This window comes from Epinephelus fuscoguttatus, linkage group LG4 (genome assembly GCF_011397635.1).
Source record: "Epinephelus fuscoguttatus linkage group LG4, E.fuscoguttatus.final_Chr_v1".
NCBI lineage: Eukaryota > Metazoa > Chordata > Actinopteri > Perciformes > Serranidae > Epinephelus > Epinephelus fuscoguttatus.
The window spans coordinates 13,440,877-13,462,912 of NC_064755.1; the positions used below are offsets into that span (position 1 = coordinate 13,440,877).

General features: G+C 40.3%; 2 protein-coding genes across 2 annotated transcripts in view; both read right to left on the bottom strand.

The window, feature by feature from the left end:
* elmo3 (engulfment and cell motility 3) overlaps positions 1-11,407 on the bottom strand; it is a 29,546-nt gene extending 18,139 nt beyond the window's left edge. Inside the window, exons 1-4 of the mRNA XM_049573094.1 lie at positions 11,159-11,407; positions 3,971-4,079; positions 809-849; positions 582-654 (exon numbers count right to left, since the gene is read on the bottom strand). Of these exons, the coding sequence (XP_049429051.1) occupies positions 582-654; positions 809-849; positions 3,971-4,048 (192 nt within the window). The 5' untranslated portion in view covers positions 4,049-4,079; positions 11,159-11,407. The remainder of the gene's footprint in view (positions 1-581; positions 655-808; positions 850-3,970; positions 4,080-11,158) is intronic.
* Positions 11,408-13,251: 1,844 nt separating this feature from the next.
* Positions 13,252-21,845, bottom strand: e2f4 (E2F transcription factor 4). The gene is made up of 11 exons (XM_049573104.1): positions 21,435-21,845; positions 19,665-19,774; positions 18,319-18,480; positions 17,305-17,348; positions 16,705-16,769; positions 16,417-16,605; positions 16,033-16,120; positions 15,733-15,885; positions 15,248-15,295; positions 15,076-15,120; positions 13,252-14,929 (listed from the first exon to the last, which is right to left on the bottom strand). Exons 1-11 carry the CDS (start codon positions 21,597-21,599, stop codon positions 14,814-14,816), a joined length of 1,185 nt encoding a protein of 394 aa, XP_049429061.1. The 5' UTR covers positions 21,600-21,845; the 3' UTR covers positions 13,252-14,813.
* Between the last annotated feature and the right edge of the window lie 191 nt (positions 21,846-22,036).

Here is a 22,036-nt window from a genome sequence, read left to right on the forward strand (position 1 = left end):
GCAAAAGCCTGCTGTGTGTTTCACACTCTAAACAGCAGCACACTTATGACAGCCTCACTGCAGTATTATTACAGTAAATAAAGTGTCTTTCTTGGCATCTATCCGATAGCATCGTAATGGATTCTGCAGCCATGCCCTGAGCCTAAAGAAGGGGAGGGCCTTCAGTGGTAATCTTTTTAAAAGGTCACTTGACACCAAGAAGCTGAGTGTGCTTCCAGCTGTTTTTGTATTCTTCTTTTTCTCCTTCTGCCCTTTGCTTTTTCAGTCTGCCTCACACTCATTTTTAATAGCACTGATCACACTGTGTGACCTGGACTTCAACTTAGATTCAAGGGAAATACTCAGACGAGCGGATAGAGGTCACAAAGTGCTGACAAAGTTGCGATTCTCTGATTCATTGCTGTGCTTTCACATCTTAAAAAGAGATTTACAGCAGTTCTTGTCTCAAACATAGAAAGATCTGAAGGGCTGACTCAGGTCTGCTCCTCAATGTCTTCAAGATGGGCTCAACATTTACTGGAAGATCTCCTGGTGTAAATAAATATTTGTATTGATTTGAACATACAGTGGATGTGACTCACCGATTCAGTGATGTATGTCTGCACTCCATCGGCATACTGCAGAGCGTGGGTTTCAGGACCCGAGAGATTCCAGCTACACACACACACACACACACACACACACACACACATATATATACACACACACACACACACACACACAGATGATGAAATAACCACCAGACCACACTGGTAATGTCCAGAACGCGTTGAGACAAATAAACAAATCTGACTAACCATCAACTTACCCATCACACACTTCCTTTATTACAGCAGACAGAGGCTTTTTCTGTACAGAGACACAACAAAACAGCATGTAGTCAGATACATACGAATGCAATATAGTCACACAACATTAAAAACTCACACCTGCTGCATTCATGTGAGTCACAACAACACAACTCTACTATCAAAGTATTTTTTTTTTCTGTCAGGGAGCTGCTTCAGTAATTACACACTGTTATGGGATCACAGTACCACAGCTATTCCTTCTGGCTGCAAACCCTGTTTGCTGTGAGAGGAAATCCAAGAGCTCCCCAACGCTCTCTGAATAATATTACCCTCAGTGCCCAGATTTCTCTTTGTACGTAAATAAAAGCCAGACTACTTCCATGTCTGACTCTCAGCTATCCTGCTATTAGTGGTCAGCCCTGCGGTCAACCACTCAAAATGTCTTCGGGTTCTGTGGTAGACCCAGTGGCTGCTCTGTTATTAGTGGCAGCCAAGAAGGTCGACCAATCGGATGTGTGTCGTGGAGACAGCTGGGCCAATGAGATATTTTTGAGGGATTGTTTGAGACTGCCAGGATTGGTTGTGATGTAAAATGAACACGTTTGGAGAAGCGAATGGATATTGTTGTCCAACTCAACACTCCTAAAAGTCCAGTTGTTGTGTTGCTCTTATAATCACAACAAAAAAATCATGAAAATATTGACTGAAGTATTGGGAGAAAAGTGTGTGGACCTGGGATCTGTGTTCATCCTACTTTCTGTTGTGCTGCATTTTCCAACTCTTAAAATAACCAGTCGAGTGTGTACCTGTTAAATCCATTCTCTCTCTGTTCAAACCCTCTCAAGTGATGTACAGCGTGTGATTGTGTAACACACACACCCTGCTGTCTGGGATACAGCTTGAACAACTACTCATGTGTGGTGTCTTGCGCAAAGAAGTACAACTTCCCCAAAGTTTCTGGGAAACACTTGGAAAACTTCCCCACAATCACTTTTAGTGGAAACTGAAGAAACAAAACCACTGGATGAAAAAGAAAAACCCTAACGTGTTCAATATTCTATTGATTCACATGACAATCATGGGAATAAATTGTGTAAGATAAATAAATTAACCAAAAATGTGAAAAAACAAATGAGGAAATTATCAAAACTCGACTCAACATGGATGCTTATGCTATCTACCTAGCTAACTAACTAGCTCAGCCGGCTTGTGAGCGTTGATATTAAACAGTATTCAGAGTGTTTGCACACTCCTGTTGACTAGAGCAACCACAGAGAGAGTGCATGTCTTTTTTTAAATCTTCACAGAGTTGAGTTTCGTTTACCGAGGAACATCTTTAGCATCCAAACCCTGCTATGGTGACTGTAATGTTAGCTACTGCCACAAACACTGTCTCATCACCAAGCTCGTAACTCCATCTAGCTAGTTAGCCAGCTATATAGATAGCATGTGCAGTCTTGTCAAGCTAAATACTGTAAATAGCAGCAGCCCCTACTTGGTTAAAAATATTTCAACATTGTTCTTGTCATAGTTAGAAGAAGTAAAATCTGCAGGCAGGTATTGAGTTAGCTTGCTCAAGAGACAGGTGGCCTGTGATTGGCTTGTCAATGTGCAATAAAAGTGACATAAAACAAAAATGAACTGTAAAACTCTGGTCTGTTATTATGAAAATAAGACTGATGACATGACCTATCATAATAATGAGTTGAGTATGAATCATTTCTTTAGGTAATTTCACAAAATATTGTTTCAAATATAAAGGCTATTTTACACAATTTAATCTCAATTTACTTATTATACGCCTGCATATTTATATATTTAAAATTGAACATTTTAGGGCTCCGCAAATGGGTGATTAAAAAGCAGCAGGGGGAGTGAACAAAAATAATATGTTAAAAAGGGGACTCTAACTAAACCTGTCAGTGACATCAGAAACAATTATTATAATCACCAGACTTGGCAGCAACTAAGGCTATTTTAAATATGTCATGCTGCAGCAGCTGTATCAAACCACACTTGTAAGGAAGTGGGGATTATCACCCTCTGTTGGCACACACACCACCCAGACATGTTATAACACTAACATCATCTTCTCCTCTTTCGGTTTTCAATGTTACAACAATAACAATAACCTCAGCATTTGAGTTGTAACATTAGTGTTAAACTTCGTTCCAATCACTCAGAATGTAGCAAAAGATTTGTTTAGACAAAAAGGTCCCCAAAACCATTGTTTGAATTTGGTCAATGCCTCTGTTCTTTTCCAAAACAATACATTAAATCTTTTCACGCCAAGTAAGTGCATAATGTAGGTTGGAATTTTTTACCTGAAAAACACGACTGCACATTAGTGTATATGCAATACAAAGTTAAAATTGATCAGTATACAGTGTATGCTCATTGAAATACATCACCCAACTTGCAGTTAATGCTACTGCATGGGGGGAAAAACTAATAACCAAGCCAGAGTCATCATTTTGATCTGAATTTAGCCTCTCAGACACTGCTGCTTCCCATTTTGCAAACCATCTCTATCAAGCTCCTCCAAAAAAGTAGTTAGCGTTAGGTTTAACTGATGAGTGCTAGCCGTATGGAGGCACTCAGACAAGCAGTCTTGTGGTCAGAGATCAACTTAGGAGATGGCAGCTTGAGCAGGAGCATGTGAAACAAAAATATTTCAAGACACAGAACAATACTTAAAAATAAACCTCACACAGACTACAACACTTGTGTGTGTCTCAGCTTGAAGTGACACGTCAGTGAATAAGGCTCTCGTGTGTAGTGATAGACTGATGATCATCACCAAACTGAAAAGTTTTAAGATACAGCTGTGGCTGCAAAAATTTTTCTAACTAACCCCACAAAGTTCTCAGATCACAGAGCACCTGAGCTAACATTCACGCCCTGGTATCACTACCTGTTAAACTCACATTAACTTCTGTCATATATCTGAACATCCTTTCAGGGTTAGGGTTGAGGTCACTGCTGTGGTGTTTGAGTTGAACACGATCAGCAAGGTGGTTGAAGAGGAAGTGCAACCCAAAGAAGCTCAACTAAGGACAAGAAATTCTCATGGTGGTTCACTATCAGAGCATAGAGCAGCTAACTTGAGCAAAAAGAACAGGCTGACACCCAAGGCTCTATAATAATATACCATTTTGAAGTGTTTGTGTGTGCTTTACCTGGTCCAGTTGTATGAGCTGGGGGTAGGCCCCAGGCATCTGGATGGCTATCTTCACTATGTCCTTTTGTTGAGGCATGTTGGCACCTCTTCACTCCACCACTCTCTGGCTGTTGATAATAAAAGAGATAGAAGTGTTAAAATAGAGTACCTCATCTCATGTCACATACAATACTTTCCTTGAAGAAGTTTTTCACTGCTCGAAAAATGGTAAATGTCATAAAACGAGGCACAAATATATACCAGAGAAAACAGAGAAAAAGGGCTGTGGCATTTGCTTTTGCTCAAGAGGCAGAAAACCTACAACCACTAGAATGCACTTTGCCGCACTGTAACCAGAAGCACTCCTGCTGGTGGATGACTTAATGCAAGCTTGTCCATTTTTTCACAGGAAACAATATGGCTACCAGCTGGTAAAAACTATCTTGAATCGCAGTTGAACAGTGCACTAAAATATGTTTCTAAAACATTTTAGGTGAGAAACAGGCAACACAGTAACAGATGCTCATATTTTGTCAGCACTGCCTAGTTTTACCATTTGATCTCAGTTTTTTCAGCCTCTATATTTACAATAGAGCAAACAGTACAGTGACCACTTCCTGTTCACAAATTCTCATATTACAACCAAATAGTGCACTAAACTATGTTTCTGGAGACATTTTAGGTGGGAAATAGGCAACACAGTAACAGAATCTTGGTTCACAGATCTCAGTTTTTTCAACCTCTGTTTTTTACAACACCGGAAACAGTATGGCACCCACTTCCGTTCACAAATTCTTGTATTACAGCCAAACAGTGCACTAAAATATGTTTCTGGAGACATAGGTAATACAGTAACAGAATCTTGGTTTGTATTTGGTCAGCACTGCCTAGTTTTACTGTTTGGTCTGAGTTCGGTCTGACTTTGAGAGGAGTCTCTCTCTCTCGATCCACTTCTATACTCTTTGTGTCCGCGTTGGCTGGCATACGAAAATATGGAAGTACAATCTGTACTTCAAGCAACAGCCATTGAGCCAGCAAAAATCGATTTGAGCTGAGAGATGAGCAGGGAGATCTGGGTGCTGGTAAGACAGAGGGAAGTTTAATCAATGTAACCCTTGAATCAACGTGTCATGATCTTTGCCACCTGAGGGGAGTACCAGAAGGACCTGTAATAAACAATGAGTAAAGACAAATAAAACCAGTGAACAAACCAAATAAGGTTTACTGTCCTGTTTCAACAAAGTGAAAACTTAGGTAAAAAAAATGCAGGCATAGTCTTAACTTGGGCAAAAGAAAAACGGAAGAGTCATTCTGTTCAGTTCAAAGATTTTAGTTTTGACATTAGAGACGTTTCTCGTAGGCCACTGCTGTCGTGTCAAACTGAATATTAAAGCAGTGATTTCAAAACATGATAACGTGAGCGCTAATCGACCTGAAAGCAGTCTCTCTGTAAGGTGGACCACCGAGCCCAGTTGTTTCATGAATGACTCATGCAACTATCATTTTCAATATGAAGTTGTAGAACACTGTGTTCCTCTTTCAATGTGTATTTACAGTGCACTGAGTAAAGCTGAGAAGCATAAACACTGTCTAAACACGCACTACAAACCGTTCACTCCTTCCTCCCTTTCCAGTTCACTCACACATCACCATACACACTTCCTCCTCAGCCTTCAGACAGCATTCCCAGAGGATACAGAAGAAGCAGTTGTGCTTCCAACCCTCCCCCCTCCCGTGCCCTTCTCCGTCTCTCTCCCTCGCTCTCAGCACATGGAAACAATACAGTTGGACCTAAATTCTTCTGTACATTCATGAGCTCTCGCTGAAAGAAAATAGGTCGAGCTTGTGCCTGCTTGTGTTCAGTGTGATTAATAACCCCCACCCTCTGCTTCATCTCTTGGATAGTTCACATACCATCACTCCAGTCTGAAAAAAGAGCGCTCACAGTTTATGGCAGGTTTCAAAGCAAAGGGCCTTCCTCTGTCAAAACAACCACACGCCTTCAGTGTCTACTCACCTCACTCGCCCTGAGGCAGCAACTTTCCTGATAAAGAAGGTCTTTAAAGGAAGAATGAAAACGGGGTGGACTATCTTTCTACAGCAGCATCGGCCGAGGCTGTAGTTCTGCTGATTTTCACAAGAATATGCAAATACAATCACATCAGGTTTGTTTTTGGATAACTTACATGGACTAAACGGCAATGGAACCCTGAGGTGCTGAAATCATTACACTGGCGCTGGTGCTGAAGGTCAACTTCCCTCCAACAAATAACAACAGGAGTTTGCAACCTTAATCTCAAAGAGATTTGGACGTGAATGTAGATTTGTTCTGGGGCGGCTTATGAGTCAGCAAATTCAAGGCCAAACTCGGGGTAATGGCATGTCATGTCTCTGCAACAACAAAGACTGCCTGTGGGTTTTAAGATGAGTATCTGTCTGAGCTGTATAATGATGAATGTGAAACCAGGAACACAAATTATTGCTTTGGTTGCACTACAAAGAGTGAAAGGAGAGGCAGCTTTGTTTTGTTAAAACAATTCCTCACAGGTGGGTATTATTATTGAAATGTACACTGTAAAACTCATGGCTTTTACAACAGTTGCATTTTAGGATGTTGTATTGGGAATGAAGTGATTTGGTGATCTGTATGAGTCTGACTCTTACAACTTATTAAAACCAGTTAACGAAAAGGCTGGAAAACTGAACACTGAAGCAAATTATATTGGTCGTTCTGTTAGGCCTCCACCACTCTGGTCCAGACTGAAATATCTCAAAATCTACTAGATGGACTGTACATTTTTTGCACACTTAACAAAAAATTAAATGCAACAATTTTTTTTAACCATACGTCACAGGTTTAAGTTAAAGATCTAAGACTTTTTCATGCACTCAATATTTCTCTCAAATTTGTTTAAATCACTGTCAGTGAGCAGTTCTCCATTTCCAAGATAATCCATCCATTTTTTAGGTTGTGCAAATCAACTGCTGCATCAGCCGTTCATGTGGCTGGTCTAAGATGATCTTGCAGGTGAAGACACTGGGTGTGGAGGTCCCGAGCTGGTGTGGCTACATGTGGTCTTTGGTTGTGAGGCCAGTTGGATGTACTGCCAGACTCACTGACAAGACATTAAAGACGGCTTGTGATTGTGGAAAAAAACACTTGGCTTACGGGCAGCAGCTCTGCTGGACATTCCTGCAGTCAGCATGCCAATGGCACACTTCCCCAAAACCTGTGACATACATGTCATTGTGTTGTGTGACCAAACTGCACATTTTAGAGCAGCCTCTTATTGTGACCATCCAAAGGCACATAAGTATAGTAATGCTGTTGTTTAATCAGTATCTTGATATGTCACACCTGTCAGGTGGATGGATTATCTTGGAAAAGGAGAAGTTCTCACAAACATTTAGGAGAAATCTACCTACTGCATGCAAAAAAAAACCCTCTTAGATCAGATCTAGAGAAATGAGTCAAAGATCTCTTTAACTTAAACCTGTGAAACATGAGAGCAAAACAACATTCATGGTTTGCAGATAATAATAAGGGTTGACGTTTTAATTTGTCCAATACTTTGGTTAATGACAAAATGCTACTAATAGGCAAATGTTATCATGCTAACAGATTCACTTGAGGTGGCAAACATGGTAAACATACTTGCTAAACATAACTTACACAATTACACTTTATTGTGAGAATGTTATCATGCTAGCTAGCTTGAAGTACCGCTATGCCTTAATACAGCCTCTCAGAGATGTGAGCATGGCTGTAGACTCTTAGCGTTGTTGTCCCAAACTAGAACTTTGATTGTTGTTTATTTGGTTATAAATATTAGGCTACATGTTATTGAGAAGTTTTTAACTAAATAACATGATTTCTCAACAATGTTTTCGTGCATGACTATTGGTGCTTTCAGATGAGGTTTACAGAGACATTACCGCTGAATTTACACAACTTCTATCGAGTCTAATAATTTATGAAAATTGTCTTGAAAAACAGGAACAACAGCTACTATTCCATGATACTATCATCAGAATTCTAGATCATTTAATGTCTCATATCACACTTTCACTTTCTACAAGAAAGACACTCTGAATACAAGCATAAGTACCGTGTTTCCTGAACTGCAGACTAAATTGAGATGTGTGTATCCACCACACACAGTCTCTAGTGCACTCACTCATTGAATTATATTGTACAGAAATATAACTAATGAAGCCATTAACACTTGCTGAAAAGAACACTTGAGTTGATGTTTGTTCAGAAGGGCAATGGAAAGAGCTAAAAATTCAGTGAAGACTGCCAGCAGCTTGTATTTCACTGCCTCACAGTGAAGCACTATTAGTCTACATTCATCGTGACCTGTCTGTACACGCTTCAGGCCTCCTTTAAAGCTGGATACTGCTCAGCCTGCACTCACATTTCCCCTTCATTGCAACAATAAGACAAATAAACTTAAGATAGTGCTTTGAGCCTCAGCTCATTTACTCGAGTACAAAACAAATCAAGCTCAGAAGGTGTTGAAATCTGGCGCATCAAATTGGTTTAATATCGATCTGGAATACTAATGAGATGGCAAATAAGATGTTAAAACATTTAAAACTCGGTCAAAATCATGTCCAGTTTCTTCTAAACAACAACATCATCAGCCAGAATGTAAATATAGAAGTAATTTTAAAGGTATAGAAACACATTTTTATCATTCCATTCTAAATACTGTCAAACTCACTCTGTGAGTGTCAACAGAGAGGATGCTGGTCATTAAAAATGTTAAAACAGTTTGATGTTTCAGCAGAAGGGTGAAGGGAGGTTTTCATCACAGTATTCATAGCGGTTAACCGCTGCAGTGAGTGCGTCTATCCATGTCTGTGCCTGTCGATGCATGTTTGCGATGTCCCCTAAATTAGGTGAGGGGAAGCTGAAACTCCTCCTGTGCTGTCTGTGTCTGTCTGCTTTTACACAGAAGTGAAGTTAAGGTGTCAGTGCACTACTCTATATATAGGTTCAGTTTTCTCAACTGTAAATGTTTGCTGTTTTTCTTAGTTTCTATGATAGTAAATGGAATATATTTGGTTTTATTTCTCCGTTTGGACAAGGCAATGAATCTTAAAGGCGCCACTTTGGGCTCCGGTGGGCATTTTTTCACATTTTCTGACATTTTACAGACCAAACGATAAAACAAATAATCAATTAAATAGCTGTCAGATTAATAAAAACAGAGGGTCTGCAACTAATTATCATTTTCACTATCGATTAATCTGTCATTAATAGTTTGGGATAGTTTGGATTTTTTGAAGTGGGCTTGTATGGGGTACTTACCCATAATCAGTGTATTACATAGAGCCTGATGTCAGTTGTCACGCCCCCACTTTGGAGAAGCAAGCTGGAGTCTGACTTGGAAGCTAAGCAATGTATTACTGTGGATGGAGGTCAGCAACAAAACCTAATTTAGCCCCTTAAAACAGTCCCACTTTAAAAAAACAAACAAACAAACAAACAAACAAAATAATCAATATCAGTTTAAGTGTCAGTATATTGACCATTTCACCACTCTGCCTTTCCATCAGACATCCCAGTGTGACACGGAAGCCTTTAACAGCTTCAGTTCCCCATCTATGCTCTTGTCAAAGTCACCAGATTCAATTGACAAGAACAGCAATTTTAGCTCCCTAAAAATGGGAGCTGCTTGTTTACCACTGCCTTAATCACTTAGTTTGTTTGTGTTAATGTGTGACTTTGGTGAATCCGAACCAACCCTTTTAAATGCCAAAGTCACACAATAAAAAAACAACAACAAAAAAACGATAAAACTGTTTGAGGCAGCGGTAGACCACCAGCTCCTGTGTCATTCACTGTTTTTCTCAGTGGAGTCTGGCTCTGAAGAGAGCAATATAACAGCTTCATTTTCCAGTTGGAAATCACTGTCTGACCTTTAAGTAAAGCAGTGAAAATATTCTAAATAAAGCGTACACTTATACTGACATTCATTTTTTTCAGTGGCTAAAATATGTTTTGTTGTCGATTCATCCACAGCAGTACATTGCTTAACTTCAATGTCGGACTTCAGCCTGCTACTACTACTGTATGTAATATGCTGTCTATGAATAAATACCCCATACAACCCTACTTCAAAATATCCCTTTAATATGTAACACATGTATTTTATTTATTCTAAGAGAATATAATATAAATTATTACCAAGACACACAGAAGCCTCTTGTTAAGAGACTGATAATAACACAGTCATGACCAGTTGTTAGTGTAGTAATGTCATTTCAGTGATGGGAAATTATGATAGCTACTGTACAAAGAAACCACATGTAGGCATCAGTGCATAGGTGTCACACTCTAGGCTACTGTAAACAAGTGAGAAAATAAAATAGATTGTTTCCCCTCCATGGCAAAACAACAAGACTGGTTTAAAAACCTAGACTTTACATAAGTGTGATGATTAAAATGTCCACCGTGTCCAGCAGCTGTCAGTGCCCGTACTCCTCTATGAGCACTTTGATTCATTAAGCTTAAAACCACCAGCACGCCCAGACCTTTTGTTAGCCGGCTGACTCACTGGTGTGTCTCAGACCCCCTGGACTGACAGACCAGACTGGTCTGTGAAAGACTCTGTGTGTGTGTGTGTGTGTGTGTGTGTGTGTGTGTGTGTGTGTGTGTGCGTGCGTGCGTGTGTGCGTGCGTGTGTGTGACAGAGTGTGAGAAAGGGGGAAGCTCTCAGCTGCCTGACATTCCTAACCTGACAGGGTACCTCTCTCACACTCACACACACACACACACACACACACACAAAACTTAGTTTATCTCAAATGCAGAAATAACAATAGACAAAGACTAACACTACTACTGGGATTATCTTCATCATCATCAAAATGTTCATATAACATACACATTTTTATATAGTATGAAATGTTAACCTATTTATTACAATGATACAGTTGATTTACACAACTTACACACTTAAGTGCATCTGAACACTGATTTTAACAGTGTCATGTGCTGCTGTGTAAGTGAACCACCAAACTAAGTTGAAGCTAACTGTAACTTAGTTAGAGGTAAACGCATGAATGCAAGCAAAGGTAAAACTGGTCCTACCTCATAACAGATACGACTATTTGCCAGAACTTTGTGAAAAGATAAAGGACAAAGTTGCGAAATGTGAGAATCAGCTGCACAGCTTTTTCTCTGCCTGGTTCCTACCTGGTTTGAAAAGACAAGTCGAGTGCTACTGTCCCACAGCAACCGCCGCAGTCGGAGCGAGAAACATTTGCAGCTGTCTCTTTCCCCTCAGAAGGAGCTAACTCAGTCCGTAGCAGTGACTTTGCTTAAAGTAACATTTGAACTACTCGGAAAAACAGGGGGAAACTCCTTGCAATAAGTTTTCAGGAATGATTAGTTGACTTAAAAGTTCCGGGTTGGCTGGAGTCGTTCAGTTGAGGGTTTGACGCAAGCTAGCTATATTTAGCTAACCGTTTTCCGGTTATGACTTTCAAAATAAAACCCGTACTGGCAAGTGTTAAAATAAAAAAAAAATCTTTTTTTAAGGATATATTCAATGTCGCTATTTATTTAATTTATTGTATTTATTCCACTTATATGCGCCCATGTAAGATTTGACCTCCAACCCCTTCAGAATGTTACTTTTAAGGCAGCCAATAAATTATTTTATTCCTCGAATGATACAGCGCTTTTACTTTGAAAGACAAATTATATCAGTTGTGGAAATGCTTTTGCTGCTTACGCTGAGCTAGACCAGTTTTTCTTCAAATTTCCAAGAAGTAATAGATGAAGTAAATCAAAGTTCCGGGTCGGGTACGGCTGGTTACAGCCGCCCCCTGCTGTCCCTTCAGTCTCCAGGAGTTTTTTTCATATTGTACACACTTTTCACTGGTACTTCAGTGCGGGCCTGTTGTAACTACATGGTCAGCTGGGTGTCCTGGTGGCTTATTGCACCAACCACTGACAACATTACTGCACTGAGTACAAAAGACATTGCTGCATTGCTCTGTAGATTTGTAGTCATAGAAGTATGAGATTGCAGAGCTACAGGAAATGAAGGGAGGAAGAGATAGGGAATGCAACATTGGAATCAAACAGGGGAAGTTGGAATTAGCAATTAGTGCACATGGTCAGCACCTTTAACCCAGAGGCCATCAGGCAAGGGTGCAGGTTTCATTAGGGGGGGAACACATATAAAACAGGGGGTCTGGGGATCCTCTGCCAATATTGGCAATACTTAAGATTCCAATTTAGGGGGTAAACATCTTAAATTATGTCAAAGTCATCTGCTCCTTTCACATTTTTATTGCTGGTGGGGTCAAATGCACGTTCTAAATATTGAGGGGTACATGTGTGTGTCCCTTCCATCTACACCGACACTATCAGAACACTCAGAATAGACCTGAAACTTTAAAACGTATAATATAACTCAGATTTTGTCATGAGTTATATAGACATCCACTGTTTGTTGTGTGTAATTTAACAGATGACTTGGCTATATGTTGACCAGTGGAGTTTAAGGGATAGTACACCCTAAGCTCAGAATCTTATCTTCACCTTTAACAGTTTTAATTATCAGCACCACAAAGCAAGCTACACAAGTTAAACTGTTGTCACATTGTTATATCTGCACCTTTTCTTTTATGTACACGTAAGCCAGTAATGACTTCACCAAGTGATAACATTTCCTTTAAAATAATTAATAGCCCTGGCTCACATTAACGCATCTGAACGCCATTTCACAATTCTAAACTGAATTTACTGCAACGGGATACAATGATACGAAACCCTGCCTGACACACACCAGCAATGAAACATATTACTTAAATTGGACACCACGCAATACACAAAGAATACCAAAGTTTTTATTTTGTTTCATTTGATGCAACTACAGCTTAGCAATGGTGATGCTCTTAAAAACAGTCTGTGGGTTTGAGTCTCACACGCCATCACACACAGACACAATTCATTCAACCCAGTACTGCTGAACTCCCTGGCTGCTCTAATAAAGAATTAGGCAAACTCACAACACTGTCCAAACACTATGACTGGCTACTGATCAGCAGAGGATGAGTAGCGACCGATCTGTCCACAGTGATGTAAAGTGCAACAATGAGACAGGATGCATCAGTAAAGCGGAAGGTTTCTGTGGATGAATTCCAAAAACATGATGAAGTGTAGCCCCAAATTAGTAGCAGTAATAATATATCTATCAGGTATAAAAAATAAATGCTATTCTATACAAGCGGTAGAGAGGGATATAAACAGTACATACTGTACATACATACACGTCATCCAGGGCAAAACAGGACATTATCACACAAAAAGAAGAAGCAATAGAAATATGAATAATGTCGATATAGTACTTTAACAATCTGACGAGTAAACAACTCATCCTGAGCTGCTGCTCGACTGTCCCCTGCACAGAGAAAATGATTAGAGTTGCGATATTAAATTCAGAGTGATAGGCAGTATTTCATTTACAAGAAACAGGAAGAACATCGGAATAAAACAACTTAATAGGGATCTGTGCCAAATATACAGATACAAGCAAAAACAGGAGTGTTTTCCATGACGTGGTGACTATATTCACTGCATCAGTAAAAATACATACATGTCCTTTTACATACAAATGAACTGAGTACAATGGTATTCATATACATACATAATACGTGAAATACAATCGCCACAGAACTTATTTTGGAAAGGGGGGAAAAAGCTATTTCTCTGACGTACTCCAATAAAGTTGTATATTAATCAGAGCCAATAAAAATCTGCAAAGTTCAAAAGTCCAGAGGCAAAATGAAACTGAAAGCAAGCCTATTTTTTTTCCTCATCAAACCTGTCGGTATAGAAGTGCCAATCTTAACCAGTTAGAGGAGACATTTTACTTTCAAAGCTCTTTGTTGACCTAAAAAGTGTTTATGTAAAAAGGCAGAATTCTAAAACAACCCCGACCCACCCACCTAACCCTGCATTGTTTTGGTCCTTGGCTCTTTACGTCACAAAGTTTATTGGCTTCACTAACTCAACATCAAGATCCTCTTTCCCTAACTGGTTCACAAAAACACTTCCAACACTGGGAGGTTTAATTGAGATAAATTCCCATGATTCAAAACAAAGCACATCATACATATAGCGTGATCATTTGAGTCTGGAACCTTTGCTTGCTTGCAAAACTGTCGCCCTGCCTGCGTTAAAAATGTAGTTCATATTTCACAATAGTCTTGTGTGCTGGTAATACAAAATATATATTCTCTATGTACATTGAGGACAGTGCATAATATTTAACCAGCTGTGTTTGGACGCATTCAAGCCATGCGTGAGCAGTTGCCGGGTGACAAAGGCTATGCTCTGTTTAGTCTGCCATGACTCTTTACCTGATAGGAAATGGGTTTCTCTTTTATCTCCTGGAGACATCTGACTCAAGTTAAGAGAGCGTTCAATACAAAACTCAAGCGCACACGCAGACGCACAGGCACACTTGTGTAAAGTGTGTCTACTCACATTCGCTCACAAGCACACGGGTAAGCCGACACACAAACAACGCTTTACGTGTTTACGTGACAATCTAAAAAAATAATTATTTGTTGGTTTCCTTGGAAAAGCAGTAAGTAAAAGGTTTTGTTCTCGCCTGGGTTTCTTCACGAGGCCGCACGTCGAGCTACTGTCTGACTGAGCTCAGCTTGAGCTCACCGTGTCAGTGCAGAGGTGTCCTTGAACGCTCATCGGATCATATCGGCTTTCCTGCACCTCTTCTCACCTTCACTGTCAGTGAGGGGGACAACTTGGAGAAAATGAAGGTAGATTAGCATGTTTGGGAAACTGTATCCCGCTCTGAAAAGAATCTCTGAGGTCAGAGATTGAGAATGGGGACGTCAAAGAGGTCGCAAAGGCCTTCTGTCTCGTCCAGGTTGTATATGTAGTCGTGGTCGCTGGGTGGAGGGGACAGACGGAGCAGAGGCGAAAACACTGGGGTTGAAACAGACAGAGAAATTGATTAGACTTGCAGGATGCAAAAAGGGGCAATAATTTCTGTTATACATTTCATACATGATCAATTCACATTTTTTTGTTTTCTGTAATTGTCATTTTCTTCTCTGTCCAAACAAACCCACCTTCTGATGACATCAAGTCCTCCAAAAGGTCTCCACTCATGATCTCTGTCAGAGAAAGAATAAAGAACCATCAGTCGGCAGGACACTGAGAAAGGGGTACACAGGAAACTACTGCAAAATCAATGGACAAAACTAAACATGTTATAAAAGTAATAAATTAGAGGAGTTATACCTTTTGTTGGATCAAACATTTCAGAGAGCTCTTTGGGAAAGTCCAGCACTAGAAGAAAACCACAGCAAACAGTTCAGCTATACACTCAGTCACTACTTCACAGTTAAAGGTATACTGTGCAGGATTTATCGGTTACAGTTCGTAACATCGCCACTGGAAGTGAAAGCCAACCACAGATTCACTGTTGTTCTATATATTTGCATTTTTCTGGCACTGTGTCTGTGATTTTGTTGTTTCCTCTTGGATCCATGCTGCTCACTGTCTGGCACCTGGTGACTATGTTTTTATAAAGTCCCAACCTCACCTGGATAAGATATCTTTAAATATAAAAATACTGAAAATGTCCTTGTTGTATGTCGCATAGCCTTGCATAAAAATAAGTGTTTAAAAAAAAAAAAAAAAAAAAAAAAAAAAAAGGTTTATAACCAATATGTCAGACTGAACACAGAAGTTAAATATTAGTCATCATAACGTGCAAAACTCACATTCAGAGGGATCTGATTTAATTGGTTCAAATACTGCAGAGACAGAGGAGGACGCAGATCCATCCAACGAGGCAGAGGACTGTAGTTGCTGAGTAACTGTAGCAGGCGTATCTGTTGTTGGGGTGAGTGGCGTGGTGCTCGTCACTTCTGAAACTGAAAAAGTGTGATAAAAATAATGTTGGTCCATGGCGTTACCATACAGCACAACTGTGTAAAATATAACAATAAAAGGTAAAATGTAGACGTTTTTATAACATTAAGAACTGCCTTTTGCAGTCTTGTGGGTGCAATTGTTGGTACCTGTCACTGAGGCCGTCTGGCTGGCTGCTGTCACTGACGTTATGGCAGGAGCAGGTTTTGTAGGCGTTGCTGGAGCTGCTTTAGAGACCTGGAGGGTGGAAAGATAAAAGAGAGAAAAATAAAATTTGTAAGGTGTATAAAAGCAGATCTCAGTGTTTGAATCATTTTTCCATGGTGATTAAGCATTAATTAACGCTATTTAAAATATAACTGCCATCTCAATGAAGAAAACTGAGAAATATTGACGTCTTGGCATCAATGTCTTTTTCTACTCCTCATAGCTGTTTCAATAAAGACAGATGTCTGAACCTCCACTCTCTTACGGTAAACAGATCAAATACATGAACAGTCGATTGCATAGAGAAAGCTGATGTCTGTGTGGACCTGGGAGGCAGCAGTGGGCAGCTGAGAGGTAGGTGCTGGTGCAGGGAGGTTTTGAAGGATGTCATCTGGAGGAGGGACGGGCAAAACAACAGGAGAGGCACTGGACGGGTCCTTATTGACCAGCAAAACCTCAATAGGACCAGATGAACTCTTCAGACGGATCTGGTATTTCCTCTGTCCATTAAGGACCTTGAGAAAAACACATTAACCTGGTCTGAGACGCGAGACAAAACGAAAACTGTACCTCATGAGCATAAAAAAAATGAACAAACCACAAACATGACTTACAGCTTCTGGTATGGGGACCTCTAGCTGTGTGCCAATGGGGGCACGGATTGCTAGGAGTGTGTCACCTACGGAAGAAGGACAGGCAAAACACTGTGTTTGAGGCCACATCCATGCCAACAGGTTTTTCTTTCAACAGCGGTTAAGAACTGAAACGATCTACATATACATAAGCCTTTTAGCACTGTCTCAGAATTAATCTCTGTGCCTGAAAACACGTATCACATAAACATTCACGTACACTGGGCACGTGCTTACCAATGTAAACAGGAAGCAGATTGAGTACTTTGCGGTTGGTTGCTTAATTAGATAAAGGAAGCCACAATCTGCACAGTAGCGCTTTCGACAGTATCCAGTTCCCACCCATATACCCATCTGCACAACTGCAAGCAGCACCATTAATCGCGAGCACACCTACTGGCACACACGACTGCACATCATAGCATCAAATACTTCCAGAGTAGTGTGGATACTAGGCTTAAACATAGCAATAGTTACACATTTTAAAACAAAAACGTATTAGTGTGAATGCAGCCTGAGACGGTCAATGTGAGTGTTACAGGAAAAGAAAATGTCTAACAACTGAGCATCTGAAACAATTACCTTTGAAAGCTCCACAGAGGTCTTCATGTTTAACATATGCCATAGTATGAATGTGTTAAGGGTCCAACTTCAATGACAAACATTTCAATAATGCAACTTTATACACTGGTATTACACATGACTGACTGACTGTGGAGTCTTTAGCAAAAGCCCTATAATATTCAGGATGGTTGGTTAACCACCGAGGATATGTTGGCTTACTGAATACTGAGATTAATTAATAGGGTACTCCACTAACATCACATTGCATAATTTAATAAAAGGGGAATCAAAAGAGACACATTAAAAGAAGAGATAGTCAAGTTGTAACAGCAGAGGCAGAGCTATCCTGTCTCTGGGATTCGTCAAGCTCAAAAAATGCCAGATTCAAGAATTCCAATTCTGAAACTAAATGGTGTTGAGACTGGTTATGTCTCACTGCTGTGTCACTGTGTATACTGCTGCTCTCTGCCACTGAATGTCATATGCACATATCTAAATACTGAAAATGAGTGCTTTTCATAAAGCATATAACGATGAGTTTATCTAAGTAATTAATCACGGCATGTTTGCAAAACAGTTTGACACTGTTGTCCTTGTTGCTCAGGCAGTCTGTCCTGTACAGGAATAGTGAAGTCTGGGCAACATGTATGAGCCTACATATTAATTTGATATAGCTGCCACAGCTCTACTCAAATCATTGGACATAAAAGGGAAAACTCAACAATTTTCCTCGTCAAGACAAGTTTACGAGTCATGAGGAGTACTACTCAACTTATGAAAACAGCACATGAAAGTCTTCTAGGGCTCTGGAGAAGCATGATCATGTCTGACAAAATCACCCTAGTGATGTCACAAGGGTTTTCTTGACGAACAAGTCTTTTAAGGAGGAGCTAGTAGTTTGAAATGTAACAGAATGAATTCATGGCTGATGAAACTGCCACATTAAATCAGCACTGACCATGGGATGCATCTCTGAAAGAAACTATTCCCAGCTATAACACACACATAAACACACTGTGCAATGAAGGATATGGGCTGTTGTTAGAGTCGTCTGTGACATTCTTGATGCTCTGTTGGACCCAGACCCTCTGCTGGTCCAGCTCGTTTTCCCTGAGAGCCAGATCATCGAGCTCAGCCTTCAGATCAATTAGCTTATCTGCTATCTCTCTGGTGTTACATCCTGGACCTACACCCCTGTAATACAAAGACAAATACAAAATATGGTTATGTGCAGTCTGCAGACAAAGAGCATTCATGCTGTTTTTCATTAACACCGTGCTTTATTATTAATAGAGCTCCAGAGATTCATTCTCATTCACTTTTTCTTGGCTACTGATCAGCCTGGTTTCCATTAGAGCTTGGACAAAACTGATATATCAGGAGTACAGCTGCGTTGACAGGGAACACTGTTCATGACAGATGTGATGTGATTACAACACCACTTGAAATGATGTTTTCTTTATTGCTGCGTTTATAAATGAAGAGGTTCAACAAGTTCCACAACAGTATTTTCTCGAAGTGATGCTGAATACCATTGATATAGATAGATAGATAGATAGATAGATAGACAGACAGACAGACAGACAGACATTCTTCCAAATCTCATATATTAAGTTCTCCAAGGCGATGCAGCTGCACACGTGCTGTAGTCGAGTGTTCTTTTATTGTTGAGGCCATTTTGTTATAGTGTCGTTACTAAATGATTATACAGTGACAAGAACTTTTTGATTGTCAAATAAGTACAGGAAGATGACAAACACAACATGCATTGTCTGTGGTCAGTTCTATCACCAAAATGAGAACATGTCACGCAAACTGATATTCTAATTACTTTCACATGGCTTCAAACTCTCCTACTCAACAGTAATTTCTCTATTGTTATGACTGAGATATTTAGTCATTGATTCATAAGCATGTTTGACACATACATTTACACACAAACCAAGAATAAGTGCATACAAGGATAAGGTGACATCTCCAAGTAGTGCTGTGATCCTCAGATGATTCAGTTTCTCAGCCATTTCTCTGTGGCTACGATAAGCAAGAGCTATATGACAAAGTGGAAGTGATGGGGAGGATTGGTGCGAGTGCTTGAAAGACACATGGTTTCAGATGGTTCAGCCCTCTCATTTCGGTGATGAAGGCCATGCCAGGTCAGGACAAACTCCAAAATATTAATTTAATTAGTTAATGACGTGCAAATTGTGGAGAATTTTTAAAATGACAAACATTTGCCTTATGATGAAGCAAAATGTAGATAGAGTGATTCATTTAGGCAGCAAAATTGGCACTTATTTAGTTGGGTTTTTTTTTTTTTTTTTTAAATGAAGGGAGAGTTTTTCCACCTCTGGGGAATAAAAAATTAACAGTATACTTACTTCCATTGGATGCTGTTCTTGGACTTCTTCTCTATCAGTCCAATTCCCTCCAACACATTAGTGATATCGTAGATACGTCGTTTCTGCCGCACTGCCAAAGTGTCTGCAGCCTGAATGACAAAAAACAAACATAATAAAAAATACAAAAGATCACTGCCACGTCCTTTAAAAGGCTCATAGCTAACAACACAGACAAAGGCAGATGGCTGTATCTGTGCCAACAGGTTGAGTTCCCTGCAACCACCCGTCGTAGGGTACAACATTGTCATTTTGACTTCCTTCCCAGCCCGACCTCTTAGTGTATAACAAACTAATGATAACCATATGTCTGGTGCTGATAAGTAAAGGCTTTGTCACCAGGCCCTGTGGATGCAATGCAGTCACAGACCCACTAAATGACAGCTAATAAATCATAAGGCCTTTCATTTCACAGTTCACATAAAATAATGTCATAAATGGCTCATGCAAAACAAATGTAAGGATTCCCAGTTCAATACGGCTGTGGGAAACACACCGGATGTCATTAGTTGTGTTTTTCTCTTTCCAGCAGTGTCAAGATGGATAGTCAAAGCAGAGTTTCGGTCTTCGATAAGGACAATACACATTTAAACAACAGCTCTTTATAAAACAAACTTTACAGAGTCTAAAAGATGTGTCATAACAGATGAATCACACCGATCACCAAACAAATGAGCTCACATCTGATGATAGAGCACAAGCGCTAAGTTATTCTTTCTCTGTCTAGGATTCATGCAACTCTTTAAAGTCAGATGGAGTCATTATTGAAAAATGCAGTGTGTTTTTAAGGATTGGTGAGAATGGAAGAGAAACAGAGAAAGACAAACGATGCCAACGTGAATGACAGTGGCTATGAAGGCACTCTGTCTGGCAGGTCATTGAGGTCAATGTGACAAATAAGCTTTTCTGTTATACAAAGTAATGCTTGGCTGCTCAAGCTGCCATCTGGCTCACTGGTTGTGGTTGACTAAAAAAAAACATGGCTGGCATTTTTTCTCTATTTATATTCCAATATGAAAACATGCTTTGAGAGGTCTGGGTTTGGAGGTTACCCCCATTTTATGGTATCTGAATTCCAGGCTTGTTAATCCAAATGTCAATTCATCTTATTAAAAGTTTACTTCTGAAAGTGACTTCAGTGGCTCTGACAGTAACAGGCTGCTTAGGAAGTAGGACGATAGTTTTGTGGAGTGTTAATGTGACATCTGAGCAGCTCATTAAGGGGATGGTGGCCTAGGCTGTGTTGGAGAGCACAGCTAACATTACTAGTTAGCCTTGACGTTAAAAGTATATGCTTCTGAGTGCGTATTGGAAACTGAGTGCACGTATGTCGTTAAGTGACAAAGACGTTATCAATCAGAAAAAAATTGTTCATGTGTGAAGATGCAGCAGCGTTAGCTCATAAGGGAACGACAAAAGCTGACCCACTTTTTAAACTTTGAATCTGCAGGGGGCAGAGTCTGTAAAAGTTAACCAGTGTCCTCAAAGTTCTGTTTGTAACCTCACTTTGCTCCCCTCTGAGAAACGCCAAAACACCAAGACGCGACGTTTAAGCGGAGGTTTGAAAGTAACCGAGGTGAATAGAAACTACAAAGCTATAAGCAAAGAGTAGCACTCATTCAAATTAGCCTGTCACACAGCTAGGCTAGGCTAACAAGCAGGCTAGCGAAAGTGCATGTAACCTAACGACAGCGGGCAGGCTCAGAATGACATGTGCTAGCTAACAACAAAGACTCCAGGCTGCATGCTCACCGCTTTCAGATCCAGTACTCCGTCTTTCGCCTCTTGTAGTAAAGTCACAAACTTAGTCGTGAGCAGCCCAAGACTCTTTTCGTGCCTGCTGGGAGTCTGTGGCTGCAGCGAGTCACCCACAGCTCCCAGTTCGCCTCTGGTACTGGCCGACTCTAGCTCCATCATCACTCGGGACCAGCTCCGTACTTCCCCCTGCCTCCCCGACCAAACCCAGCCAGCGAGCCCAGGAAAGCACGCCCAATCGCCGCAGTCAGACAAACAGAAGGCCGGGGAAGTGTGTGTCAGATAGCAGGTATTTAATGAGCCGGTCCGACCTGGTTTGCTCCAAATTATATGACTAAATCGAGCTGAACAGGCTGAGTGCGGTAATTCAATGAGAGAGCAGCATTCGGTGGAGAGAGCCGTTGGCCACGCTAGGTATGACGGGACGGTTCAATCGTCGCAGGGAGGGTCTGCAAGTTCTCACACCGCCTCAAAAGCGTCTTAAAAAACAAGAGCGTGTTAATTAAAACTCGTGAAGTCAATAAATATAATATAATCCACCTATTTATTGCATCGTGGTTAAACGTTTAAGATCTGCACGGATTACGTGGTATTTCATT

Coding starts and splice junctions, on each gene's coding strand:
- e2f4 (XM_049573104.1), bottom strand. CDS start 21,599: ATGATGGAGCTAGAGTCGGCCAGTACCAGAGGCGAACTGGGAGCTGTG. Junction 16,770..17,304: donor CCTCTGTGGAGCTTTCAAAG/GTAATTGTTTCA, acceptor CTTCTTCCGTAG/GTGACACACTCCTAGCAATC. Junction 15,296..15,732: donor TAAATCAGATCCCTCTGAAT/GTGAGTTTTGCA, acceptor GTTTTCTTCTAG/TGCTGGACTTTCCCAAAGAG.